Source organism: Mytilus galloprovincialis, chromosome 7, assembly GCF_965363235.1.
Source record: "Mytilus galloprovincialis chromosome 7, xbMytGall1.hap1.1, whole genome shotgun sequence".
Lineage (NCBI taxonomy): Eukaryota > Metazoa > Mollusca > Bivalvia > Mytilida > Mytilidae > Mytilus > Mytilus galloprovincialis.
In genome coordinates, this window is record NC_134844.1 from 38,578,763 (window position 1) to 38,592,279 (window position 13,517).

General features: G+C 31.8%; 1 protein-coding gene across 1 annotated transcript in view; it reads left to right on the top strand.

Annotated features, from left to right (window-relative positions):
• Window positions 1–8,087, top strand: part of LOC143082928 (KRR1 small subunit processome component homolog) — a 41,220-nt gene extending 33,133 nt beyond the window's left edge. The window contains exons 10-11 of the mRNA XM_076258945.1: window positions 4,445–4,494; window positions 7,906–8,087. Coding sequence (XP_076115060.1) covers window positions 4,445–4,494; window positions 7,906–7,938 — 83 coding nt within the window. The 3' untranslated portion in view covers window positions 7,939–8,087. The remainder of the gene's footprint in view (window positions 1–4,444; window positions 4,495–7,905) is intronic.
• The last annotated feature ends 5,430 nt before the right edge of the window (window positions 8,088–13,517 follow it).

The following is a 13,517-nucleotide window of genomic DNA, read 5'->3' on the forward strand; positions in this document are numbered from 1 at the left end:
CATGAAACATAATGCAAGAATTTGGTGTCTTAATAAAGTACTACTTTGTATTGGTAAATTCATATTCCAAGATGGATAGCATATAACAGTTTAAATGTACTTAATAATGTCTTTATACGACCGCAAAAATTTTAATTTTTTGGTCGTATATTGCTATCACGTTGGCGTCGTTGTTGTCGTCGTCGTCCGAATACTTTTAGTTTTCGCACTCTAACTTTAGTAAAAGTGAATAGAAATCAATGAAATTTAAACACAAGGTTTATGACCACAAAAGGAAGGTTGGGATAGATTTTGGGAGTTTTGGTCCCAACATTGTAGGAATTAGGGGCCAAAAAGGGCCCAAATAAGCATTTTCTTGGTTTTCGCATTATTACTTTAGTTTAAGTGAATAGAAATCTATGAAATTTTGACACAAGGTTTATGACTACAAAAGGAAGGTTGGGATTGATTTTGGGAGTTTTGGTTCCAACAGTTTAGGAATTAAGGGCCAAAAAAGGGCCCAAATAAGCATTATTTTTGGTTTTCGCACAATAACTTTAGTATAAGTTAATAGAAATCAATAAAATTTTAACACAAGGTTTATGACCATAAAAGGAAGGTTGGGATTGATTTTTATACGACCGCAAATTTTGAAAAAATTTTCGTCGTATATTGCTATCACGTTGGCGTCAGCGTCGTCGTCGTCGTCGTCGTCGTCCGGCGTCCGAATACTTTTAGTTTTCGCACTCTAACTGTAGTAAAAGTGAATAGAAATCTATGAAATTTTAACACAAGGTTTATGACCATAAAAGGAAGGTTGGTATTGATTTTGGGAGTTTTGGTCACAACATTTTAGGAATTAGGGGCCAAAAAGGGCCCAAATAAGCATTTTCTTGGTTTTCGCACCATAACTTTAGTTTAAGTTAATAGAAATCTATGAAATTTTGACACAAGGTTTATGACCACAAAAGAAAGATTGGGATTGATTTTGGGAGTTTTGGTTTCAATAGTTTAGGAATAAGGGGCCAATAAAGGGCCCAAATAAGCATTTTTCTTTGTTTTTGCACAATAACCTTAGGTTAAGTAAATAGAAATCTATGAAATTTAAACACAATGTTTATGACCACAAAAGGAAGGTTGGTATTGATTTTGGGAGTTTAGGACCCAACAGTTTAGGAATTAGGGGCCAAAAAGGGACCCAAATAAGCATTTTTCTTGGTTTTCGCACCATAACGTTAGTATAAGTAAATACAAATCTATGAAATTTAAACACAAGGCTTATGACCATAAAAGGAAGGTTGGTATTGATTTTGGGAGTTTTGGTCCCAACAGTTTAGGAAAAAGGGGCCCAAAGGGTCCAAAATTAAACTTTGTTTGATTTCATCAAAATTGAATAATTGGGGTTCTTTGATATGCCGAATCTAACTGTATATGTAGATTCTCAACTTTTGGTCCCGTTTTCAAATTGGTCTACATTAAGGTTTAAAGGGTCCAAAATTAAACTTAGTTTGATTTTGACAAAAAATGAATCGGTTGGGTTCTTTGATATGTTGAATCTAAAAATGTACTTAGATTCTTGATTATTGAAGTTTTTTGGTCCAGTTTTCAAATTGGTCTACATTAAGGTCCAAAGGGTCCAAAATTAAACTTTGTTTGATTTCATCAAAAATTGAATCCTTGGGGTTCTTTGATATGCCAAATCTAACTGTGTATGTAGATTCTTCATTTTTGGTCCTGTTTTCAAATTTCAAATTCTACATTAAAGTCCAAAGGGTCCAAAATTAAACTAAGTTTGATTTTAACAAAAATTGAATTCTTGGGCCTCTTTGATATGCTGAATCTAAACATGTACTTAGATTTTTGATTATGGGCCCAGTTTTCAAGTTGGTCCAAATCAGGATCTAAAATTATTATATTAAGTATTGTGCAATAGCAAGTCTTTTCAATTGCACAGTATTGTGCAATGGCAAGAAATATCTATTGCACAATATTGTGAAATAGCAAATTTTTTTTTTAATTAGAGTTATCTTTCTTTGTCCAGAATAGTAAGCAAGAAATATCCTATTGCACAAGAATTTTTTTTAATTGGAGTTATCTTTCTTTGTCCAGAATCAACTTAAATCTTTGTTATATACAATATACAATGTATATACACTTTTTACTACCAACTGATAAATTTAAATAATCTTTACCAAATTACCATTCAGTGATAACAAGCAGTTTTTTTACATCTTAATATTTTATGATGTATTTAAATGAGTAGTTATTGTTGCAAACTCCATTAGAAATTTGAATTGATATCAGTTTTGAAAAAGGGAAACGGGGATGTGAAAAAAAGGGGGGGGGGTTAAATTTTTCTCATTTCAGATTTCATAAATAAAAAGAAAATTTCTTCAAACATTTTTTTGAGAGGATTAATATTCAACAGCATAGTGAATTGCTCAAAGGCAAAAAAAACCTTTTAAGTTCATTAGACCACATTCATTCTGTGTCAGAAACCTATGCTGTGTCAACTATTTAATTTTAGATTTAAAAAGTTTGAAGAAGAAATCTTTAATTGATTTGTAAAATCTTGGCATTTGTTTTGTGTAAAAAAAAACCATGTAATGTCAAAAATTTGATCACAATCCAAATTCAGAGCTGTATCATGCTTGAATGTTTTGTCCATACTTGCCCCAACTGTTCAGGGTTCGACCTCTGCGGTCGTATAAAGCTGCGCCCTGCGGAGCACCTGGTTGGAGTTGAGGTCACAACAGTTTATGAATTAGGGGCCAAAAAGGGGCCCAAAATAAGCATTATGACCATAAAAGGAAGATTGGGTTTGATTTTTGGAGTTTTGGTCCTAACAGTTTAGGAATAAGGGGCCCAAAGGGTCCAAAATTGAACTTTGTGTGATTTCATCAAAAATTGAATAATTGGGGTTCTTTGATATGCTGAATCTAACTATGTATGTAGATTCTTAATTTTTGGTCCCGTTTTCAAATTGGTCTACATTAAGGTCCAAAGGGTCCAAAATTAAACTTAGTTTGATTTTAACAAAAATTGAATCCTTGGGGTTCTTTGATATGCTGAATTTAAAAATGTACTTAGATTTTTAATTATTGGCCTAGTTTTCAAGTTGGTCCAAATGGGGGTCCAAAATTAAACTTTGTTTGATTTCATCAAAAATTGAATAAATGGGTTCTTTGATATGCCAAATCTAACTGTGTATGTAGATTCTTAATTTTTGGTCCAGTTTTCAAATTGGTCTACATTAAGGTCCAAAGGGTCCAAAATTAAACTAAGTTTGATTTTAACAAAAATTAAATTCTTTGGCTTATTTGATATGCTTTATCTAAATATGTACTTTGATTTTTGATTATGGGCCCAGTTTTCAAGTTGGTCCAAATCAGGATTCCATATCAAGTATTGTGCAATAGCAAGAAATTTTCAATTGCACAGTATTGCACAATAGCAAGAAATATATAATTGCACAATATTGTGCAATAGCAATTAATTTTCAATTGGAGTTATCTTTCTTTGTATAGAATAGTAGTTGATAATATATGTTGGAAATTTGCCAGACATGACTATGATGTCATTTTCTATTTTTATTTGCCAATATAACTTTATGTAAATAACTTCATTGGAAATTTGCCAATATAAAATGTTGCTGATGAAGCTTTTTTTCCTATCTTATCTAAAATGTTTTTAGATAATGTATGTTGGACATTTGCCAGACATGACTATGATGTCATTTTCTATTTTTATTTGCCAATAACTTTATGTAAATAACTTCATTGGAAATTTGCCAATATAAAATGTTGCTGATGAAGTTTTTTTTATTGTTTTATACAATAAACAATGTATATTCACTTTTACTACCAACCAATCTTTACCATTCAGTGATGACAAGCACTTTATTTTACATTTTAATATTTTATGATGTATTTAAAAGAGTAGTTATTGTTGCAAACTCCATTAGAAATTTGAATTGATATCAGTTTTGAAAAAGGGAAACGGGGATGTGAAAAAAAGGGGGGGGGGTTAAATTTTTCTCATTTCAGATTTCTTAAATAAAAAGAAAATTTCTTCAAACATTTTTTTGAGAGGATTGATATTCAACAGCATAGTGAATTGCTCAAAGGCAAAAAAAAACTTTTAAGTTCATTAGACCACATTCATTCTGTGTCAGAAACCTATGCTGTGTCAACTATTTAATTTTAGATTTAAAAAGTTTGAAGAAGAAATCTTTAATTGATTTGTAAAATCTTGACATTTGTTTTGTGTAAAAAAAACCATGTAATGTCAAAAATTTGATCACAATCCAAATTCAGAGCTGTATCACGCTTGAATGTTTTGTCCATACTTGCCCCAACTGTTCAGGGTTCGACCTCTGCGGTCGTATAAAGCTGTGCCCTGCGGAGCACCTGTTTTTTTTTTTTGTAAATTCTAGTAACATATATTCATTGTTGCTTTATTTTAGATGATACAGTCAATGTTGAAGAGTTGAAAAAGAAAATCAAGAAAGCTCAGGTAATTGTTTGTCTGACTGTTTAAAACACCAATTTCAACTTCTTTTTTGAGACTAGCTGTGACTAAGTCAATTTGCCTAAATGATGTCATTTAACAATTGTCTCGTACTGTTTAAAACATAAGCATGGTGGCATCAGAAAAGTAAGGGAAATTGCTATATAGATATGCTTTATCCCATCCTTATATCAAGCCAGACAAAATAAGGATTTAGCCTATCAAGTGTTTTTTCCTAGCAACTAAGAAGAAAAAGAAAAAGAGAGACTTTGGCTGCACTTATCCATGATAAGTTATATTTTATTCATTGTCTGTTAATCTGTATTTATACCCCACGCAACGGGTTGCGGAGGGTATAATGTTTTTGACCCGTCCGTCAGTCCTGTTTCTTGTCATCGCAACTCCTCTAAAACCATACAACAGAATTTCACGAAATCTTTTTAGATAATAAGGACATACTATGTAGTTGTGCATATCGACAGGAAATTGTGATTCAATTTTTTTTCTCAGAGTTACACCCCTTTGAAATTATTTACTTTAGATGACTACTGCAACAGTTTGTCATTGCAACTCCTCTCAAACCACACAACAAATTTCACGAAACCTGTTCAGATAATAAGGACATACTATGTAGTTGTACATATCGACAGGAGATTGCGATTAAATTTTTTTCTAGGAGTTACGCCCCTTTGAAATTATTTATTTAATGTACTACTGCAACAGTTTGTCATCACAACTCCTCTCAAACCACACAACAGAATTTCATGAAACCTTTTCAAATGATAAGGACATATTACGTAGATATGCATATCGATAGGAAATTACGATTCAACTTTTTTTCCAGGAGGTATGCCCCTTTGAACGTATTTGCCCAATATACTTCTGGAACCTTTTGTCATCGCAACTCCTCTCAAACCACACAACAGAATTTCATGAAATTGTGTAGATAATAAGGACATACTATGTAGATGTGCATATTGACAGGAAATTACAATTCAATTTTTTTTTTCTTACACTTGTTTTATTTCTCAAAGGTTCTTTAATTTTTTATTGTCAAATTCTCTGAACTGACATACCAAAATTTTGCAGAAATTAGTTGTACATAAAGATGTTTGGTTTGGTTTCAACTGAAATGAAAAAGACCAGCAAGAGCAATTATGAAATCTAAATTGTTATTTTTTATATTTCAACTCTTCACACAGTAAATAGTCTTTTCTGTAAACATTTGATTGAAAGATGAGTAAGAGACCTTTACAACAATTCTTGTGTTGAATGGTGGCTCAATAAGTTACTTTTGAGTCCTATGGAAATTACGTTTTCATTTTGACCATGATAATTATAATAATAATAATCTATTTTATTACTGTGTCACATATTGATTGACATACATATTATACAACAATATTAAAACATACATAGAACAATCAATACCCAGCCATATCATTTGGCTTATGAGACACCATATCTATAGCCTAACCTGACACTTAAATATTTGGCAAGGATGCCAGATAGGTTTATTTATATTACAGTATGAGTAAATGGGTCCTGTCATAAATATTTTTCTAGTTTTGAATAATTGCTTCTTTGTAAATTGAATTCAAAATCCAGATAATAATGCATTTATCTCTTTTATTTCCTAAAATGTTATTAATTTTTTTTTTCAAAATAGATTCAAATATGTATATCTAAAACACATCAGGGAAAACATTCCTAAAGGACAAGGTACGATAAGGCCCCCTTTTTGCCCCCCCCCCCTTTTTCTCATTTTTCAAATTCTGTTTTGGAAAGCTACTTAAAATATTCCCTTAGGTATAAAGTTTCTTTGGATGAACTTCAAAACCATTGATTTCAAAAAATGGGTGAGCAGAGGGGGGTAAAAGGGAAAAAAAACGCCAAAAGAAGGAAAAATTACCATTTTTGGGATACGATTGCTTTCAAGCAATCTGTAGACTTATACCAGTGGCTCAAGACAATGCCCTCACGTCAACCATTTTATTCTAAACATTAAGAACATCTCAGATTCTTATGATTGTCTTGCTTTTAAAGTTAAATACAAACAAAGGGATTGAACTTAAACAACTTTCCTATAATGTTCTTTTCATAATCTTCATTTTTGATATTTCCCTTTACTTATATGCATGTTTTTAACAACACGGAAAATCGGCAGAATTAAGCAGTATTTATATTTAGTGTTTTTATAAATTTAGAAACACGTCAGAGGGAAGTCCCCATTTTTGATAAAAATGCAAGAGTTCTCTGAATTCCAGAAATCTATTTCTGTCATATAAGAACTGAAGTGGAGTTTTTTTTATATGTCACCATTATGAAACTGATACTTGATATTGTACTTCCATAAAGAAATAGAGAACCATCTAGGTCGTTTAATCAAAATTTAATAAACGTTCTTACTCCAAGGTTTGTTTAGGTAATTATGCGCATGCGTATAGTTTTCTGGACTTCAAGGGATATTAGCTATAAATAGATTGAATGGTTGCTCTGGATTCCCCCCTCAATTTAATAATTAAAAACTCATGGGATTCTTTCTTTGTATGTCTGCTATTGAGGGTTATTGTTGTTGCGTAATTTTAAATCATATGCATCATTTAAATTAAAATAAATGTATTCCACATTGTTGAGGTATAACTACACACCCCTTCAGGCAAATTGGAGTCTTCCATATTATCGTTTCAAGTTGTCTCCCTTCCGGAAGTAACTTCCGTCAATTCTGAATGTAAATACACTTCGAGAAAAATTAACTCGTTCTGTTGATATACATCATATTATATTAAAAACGATCGCAATTTAAATTGAGGAATATGTACGGAAAGGAGTCATGACAACTGACCCAAAGGAAATTAAACATTTAAAGAGTTAGGAATGGGGTTCCTTCTAGAATTAACGTAAGAAAATAGGTGATAATTAAGATACAAAGTGAAATACCTTCTCTCACTCTGAGTCTCAATGACTGCTGTGGAAAGTAAACTTGGAATTTATAGTACAAAAATAAAACACAATAGGCCTAAGTACATTGTTCATACACTTTTATCAGGGATTGGCTATTTTGTAACAATTCATATTACGTAAATTACATTTTACATGTGCAGTTGAATTAGTTTTGAAAATATTATTATCTAGCTACATGTATACATGTCTCAATAAAAACAATGGCAATCGTATCCCTCAGAGCATTCTGCTCTTTGATTGGTCATTGTTTCTTAAAATTTAATAGGGTGCGCATACGTGACCCAGAGAAAATTACAGCGATTTAGACAGAAAAATCAGTGCTAATAACATTGGAATAAAAAAATTCCTAGGTCAAATTGATCAGGTAATTATCGTTTGATCGAAAAAAATAATCATATGCACAACCCAAATTTAGAGAAGAAATCTTGTACATGAAGATGTTGTATTTTTCAGAAAAAGAAGATTGGTCAGACATCTGGATCCTGACAAATAAACGGAGTTCCAACTGCAAAAAACTGTTGAACAGAAGTAACCAGGACTGCATGAGTTAAATTGACAAGACAACAATATTAGAAAACTGAATTTTATTTTGAACTGTTTGATGCAGTTTTTAATATGACAAATATTTTTTGTATCAAAGAACACTACAAATTTTATGTTATTTGTAAATTTTTGTTGTCATATGTAAACTCTAACACGAGCCATTTATAGATACCATTCGTTTTATAATATGATTGAAGAAATGTGGAAATCTCAGCTACAGAATTTTTTTCCTTTGGATAAGTATGCATTAAATATATCATGATGTTTAAAAAATGCAGTAGAAAATAACTTGATTGTACAGCTTTGTTTGGTTTATCTTTTATTGGGGGATTTAGTAATATGTATAACTGTAATTCAGATTGCTGATGGACCTTTTCTATCTAACACAACATACATGATAATTGTGAGCGGCGTTTAATTCCTGTTTATATTTCGAAGGAGAATACTAACAAAGTAAGCAAACTTTTTATTCGAATATGTATCATTGGAGTTTGATTTCACTAACAATTTCATGATGTATAAAAAAGACTTTTTTCAGTGTTCAAATTGAAATTGGTTTTGTATATATATGTATATATATACATACCTGTCAACCTGTGACGATGAAAATGCAGGTCATGACCTGCATTGAAGAATCAAATCTCAGGTCATAACGCGTACAAACTTTTTCGAGCTGAATTTCAGTATTTATGGTACATTTTCTTATAATGTATATCAAAGATACCAAAACATCAATGCATGTTCACTTGGTTAAGTCATTTTAAATCTTATTTATTATTATTTCATTACACTTTTAAAGATTTTTATTAACTTGTGTATCACAGTCTTATGTCATTCACTTTTTGTCATCATCTAAAATTTATTTTTCAAATGTAATTTTAAAATGAGACTACTAGCCTTTCAACATACCATGTAGAGGTTTTATATGTATGAACATTCATCTCTCAATTGACAAGGAAATTAGACTATGATAAAATATAGTAATACAGTTAAAGGAAGTATAAATGTAAAAAATAATTTTCAACTTTTTTTTTAAAATTGTATAAAGGTATAAAAATATAAATGAAAAGTTATTTTTCAATATGTATTTGAATTTTATATTATTATGATTTAATCTTTTTCACCCATAAAACGTAAATATAAGGAATAATTTTGAATGGTGACAAATAAGGGGAAGTAACTCTTAGTTGAAATATCTTTGTAAAACAACAGGGCAATTTATTTACGACCTAAAGCTAAGGTAATTGGTGTTAATCAACAGTGTGTTTGACACCAAAGCTGTCAAGTGAAGCCATGCACTTAATGGGTCACTTAATTTGACAGTTTACATAGCTAGATGAACTGCATGTTCATGGAAGAATTACGAATTTGCCGGTATTTCAAAGGAATATTACTTATGTCATGAAAATCAATCTCAAGGCGAAGAAATACGGGTGAAACCGGGTCATTTTCGGAATTTCCGGGTTATTTCAATGACCCGGCGGGTGATCCGGGTGATCCCTCAGAATTGTGAAAATCTCGGGTCACACCCGCAGAATCCGGGTCAGTTGACAGGTATGTATATATATATTTAAATAAAAGTTCAATCATTTATTGCATTGTTTCATTGTGAATTTAATATTTCTCTACGTCTTGTCTGTGATAAATTCAACAGGAGGTTAAACAGCCTAATACCCTTATAATATCATCAAAGGTCTCACTAGTTCGGCGGAAAGTTTTTACTATTCCAGTAGAAGTGTCATTTTCACTTTTTTATATTCAGCCATGCTGGATCTATGCGAGCACTCTGCATTTTAAGATTGTGCAGAATTCTTAATTGAAGACATATCATGAAACTAATTATGTGTTTTTATTAATGCAGAAACTTTATACACCATTCTAATCCTCAACTGCAAACTTTTGACATGCTGTTTGTCCTTAAATTAAGAAAAGATTGGACCAACAACCCTTTTATTTTAGATATACACTTACATATAGTTCCTTTGTAAATCAGAATTTATAATAATTTATTATTTATAAATTAATGTGAAAAAGTAATATACATCACTCTAAATACTTAGTAAGAATTTTGAAAGTATTTTATTAGTATCTTATGCTTGTATATATAAAAAAGAAGATGGGGTATGATTGTCAATAAGACAACTCTCCACAATAGACCAAATGACACAGACATTAACAACTATACGTCACCGTACGGCCTTCAACAATGAGCAAAGCCAATACCTTATAGTCAACTATAAAAGGCCCCGAAATGACAAATGCAAAACAATTCCAACCAGAAAACTAATGGCCTAATTTATGTACAAAAAAATGAACAAAAAACAAATATGTAACACATCAACAAAAGACAACCACTAAATTACAGGCCCCTGACTTGGGACAGGCACATACATACAGAATGTGGCAGGGTTAAACATGTAAGCAGGATCCCAACCCTCCCCTAATCTGGGACCGAGGTGTAACAGTACATTATAAGAACAAACTATGAAAATCAGTTGAAAAAGGCTCAACTCATCAGATGGATACAAATAGAAATACTAGACAGAGTTGCTGTGGCAGGGTACTTAGGTTAAACATATTTATTTATAATTGATAGGGAAACAAGTAATCGCAACTTATTTTAATCCCTTTCCACTTTGTGGTTGGAAATGCTGCCTTGTAGAGGCATTTAGCCTACTCTTTTTCAAAATCTACAAGGGTGTCTTTTGCGTGTAAGAGATATGGCTCTCTTAACACAGTTCAGCCATTTATTGTCCCTTTCCAATGGACTGTCATTATTTATCAAGACCATACTTGCAAATGGTGTCAAGGGAGAGCTGAAAATTCAGTCCCTTAAATTTTCTCCACAGGAAAGGAGATCAAACCAGGAACCTTTGTATTAGTAGTCTGATACAGTTACAGGGGAGCTTATGACGTTGCTAATGTATAATGTTATTTTCACAACGTCAAATTGTGACATATTGGGAAAAGATGCATTTTCGACTGATTTTTATCATTCAAACTGATTTAATTAAAAAGCGAATGTATGGACCCCTATTTTTTAAAACGACATTTTGATAAATATACAGCAAAAAATTACGTTTTTTTTCTCAATTCATGACCATTTGATAAATATGAGTTATTTCTGAATAAAAAATGCATAAATGTTTATGATACTTCTTATAAAATACAGAAATTACCGATTTGTGTTTATCTGTTAAAACAAAAAAGTATGTCTTTCTTTCGAAAAAGAAAATACGGTAAAAAAAACTGAATTTTGAGCAAATATACATAATTTCAACCTCATTTTACTTAAAAAGTAGCACACGAAGGGATATTTTTTTATCACATATTTAATTTAATCAGATAAAAAATAGCCTATATGCAAATTTTCATCAACTTGTAAATACAGGATCAAAACTGTATTGTATGCCCTTAACCACTACACTTGCCAGTGGGGCGACTTGTCCTGCTTCCGAAAATATCTATCTCATAGGGAGGGATAAATTCTACTTTGTAAAGGATCACTCTGATTTAAAAAAAAAAGGGGGGTTCTCTGAATCTGACATTATCAAGATGTTTGATTTCTTAATTGATAACATATTTGTTACGTTTGGAGGACGTGTTTTTCAACAGACTGTCGGCATTCCAATGGGAACCAATTGTACCCCTTTTCTTGCCGACATGTTTCTTTATTATTATGAGGCTGACTTCATACAGGAAGTGCTTAGAAAGAAAGATAAGAAGTTAGCAATATCCTTTAACTTACCGCTATATAGATTATGTTTTCTCACTGAATAATTCAACATTTGGTGACTGTTGAAAGCATCTATCGGATCTAATTAGAGATAAAGGATACAACAGATACAGTTAAGTCGGCCTCATAGCTTGTCTTATATCTAGAAATTGACAATGCGGGTCGGTTGAAAGCAAAACTTTACGACGAGATGATTTCAGCTTTCCAATTGTGAACTTTCCATTTCTAAGTAGCAACATTCCAGCAGCACCTGCATACGAGGTATATATCTCCCAATTGATATGATATTCCCGTGATTTTCTTGATAGAGGGTTGCTGCTCACAAGGAAGACAAGCTATTAAACAAAGAGTTCCAAATGGTGAAGTTGAAATCATTCCTTCGTAAATTTTACGGACGCCATCACGAGTTGGTTGACTGTTATTGAATAACCGTTTCACAGATGATTTCGGATATGTTCCTCAAGTCGTAACTATAATCTTCTTCCCTTTCATGAATGTGACCTACCGAAATAGACTATTTGCCGGATTTTTTTATAACATGAGCAACACGACGGGTGCAACATGTGGAGCAGGATCTGCTTACCCTTCTGGAGCGCCTGAGATCACCCCCAGTTTATGGTGCGGTTCGTGTTGCTTATTCTTTAGTTTTATATGTTGTGTCATGTGTACTTTTGTTTGTCTGTTTGTCTTTTTCATTTTTAGCTTTCCTTAGCCATATTTTGCACAACTTTTTGGAATTTTGGATCCTCATTGCTCTTCAACTTTGTACTTACTTGTTTGGCTGTTTTGATATGAGCGTCACTGATGAGTCTTACGTAGACGAAACGCGTATCTGGGGTTCTAAATCATAATCCTGGTACCTATTAGCCATAGCGTTGTTAGTTAATTTTCGATTTATGAGTTTGAATGTCCCTCTGGTATCTTTCGTCCCTCTTTTACATTCTTATTTATTGAATAGACAAAATTGCGACAAAACATTATAGGCACTGGCTACGGTTACATGGAAATGTAACAATAATAAAAATATTATTGTTACATTGGAGACTAAATGCCGGAATGCATGGTTGGGTAAGGACCTGTTTAATTACGAATGTAACAATAATTATTGAGGCTACGGTTACATTGCGTTATTGTTACATGAAAAAAGCAATGTACGATGGGACTAGTAATATGTACTAAATAATAAAAGTTGAGGACATTTATTACATACATTTATTAACTGTAATTTTTTTATTTACAATGACAATTTCTACAAATCCAGTAAGTTGTTTTTAAAGTCCGACACATTTTTGAAGAACGAAATTACGTCCTCCACGGATACGTGTACATACAGAATTTCTTAGTATTTAAGTTACAGTAAGCAAACTTTGCTTTTGATTATGAATTTGCGTCAAGTTATAAAGCTGTATGAAATGTATGTCTTGATCCCAAGTTTTATTTTTTTCACCATAAACAAAATTGCTCCAAAGTATAATGACAGTAATAAGAGTAGGTGTGCAGTTAAATACTTTAAAAAAGTGAAACCATTTAACTATATTTTTTCGCCTTTGACAGTCACACTCCTAATCTTGAGCAGTATCTTTAAGAACATCAAAACCATTAATACGTAGTAAAACTATTCAAGTTGTACACCATTTGTTGAATAATAATATTTTATTATTTATTAGTATTACCAGAGACATATAATATTATATGTCTCTGGTATTAGATTACAAGTATTGTTTAGTACATATGAAAGAATGAAGCAATACAACTATAGAAGATTAATTTTAGTTTAATCAATCTA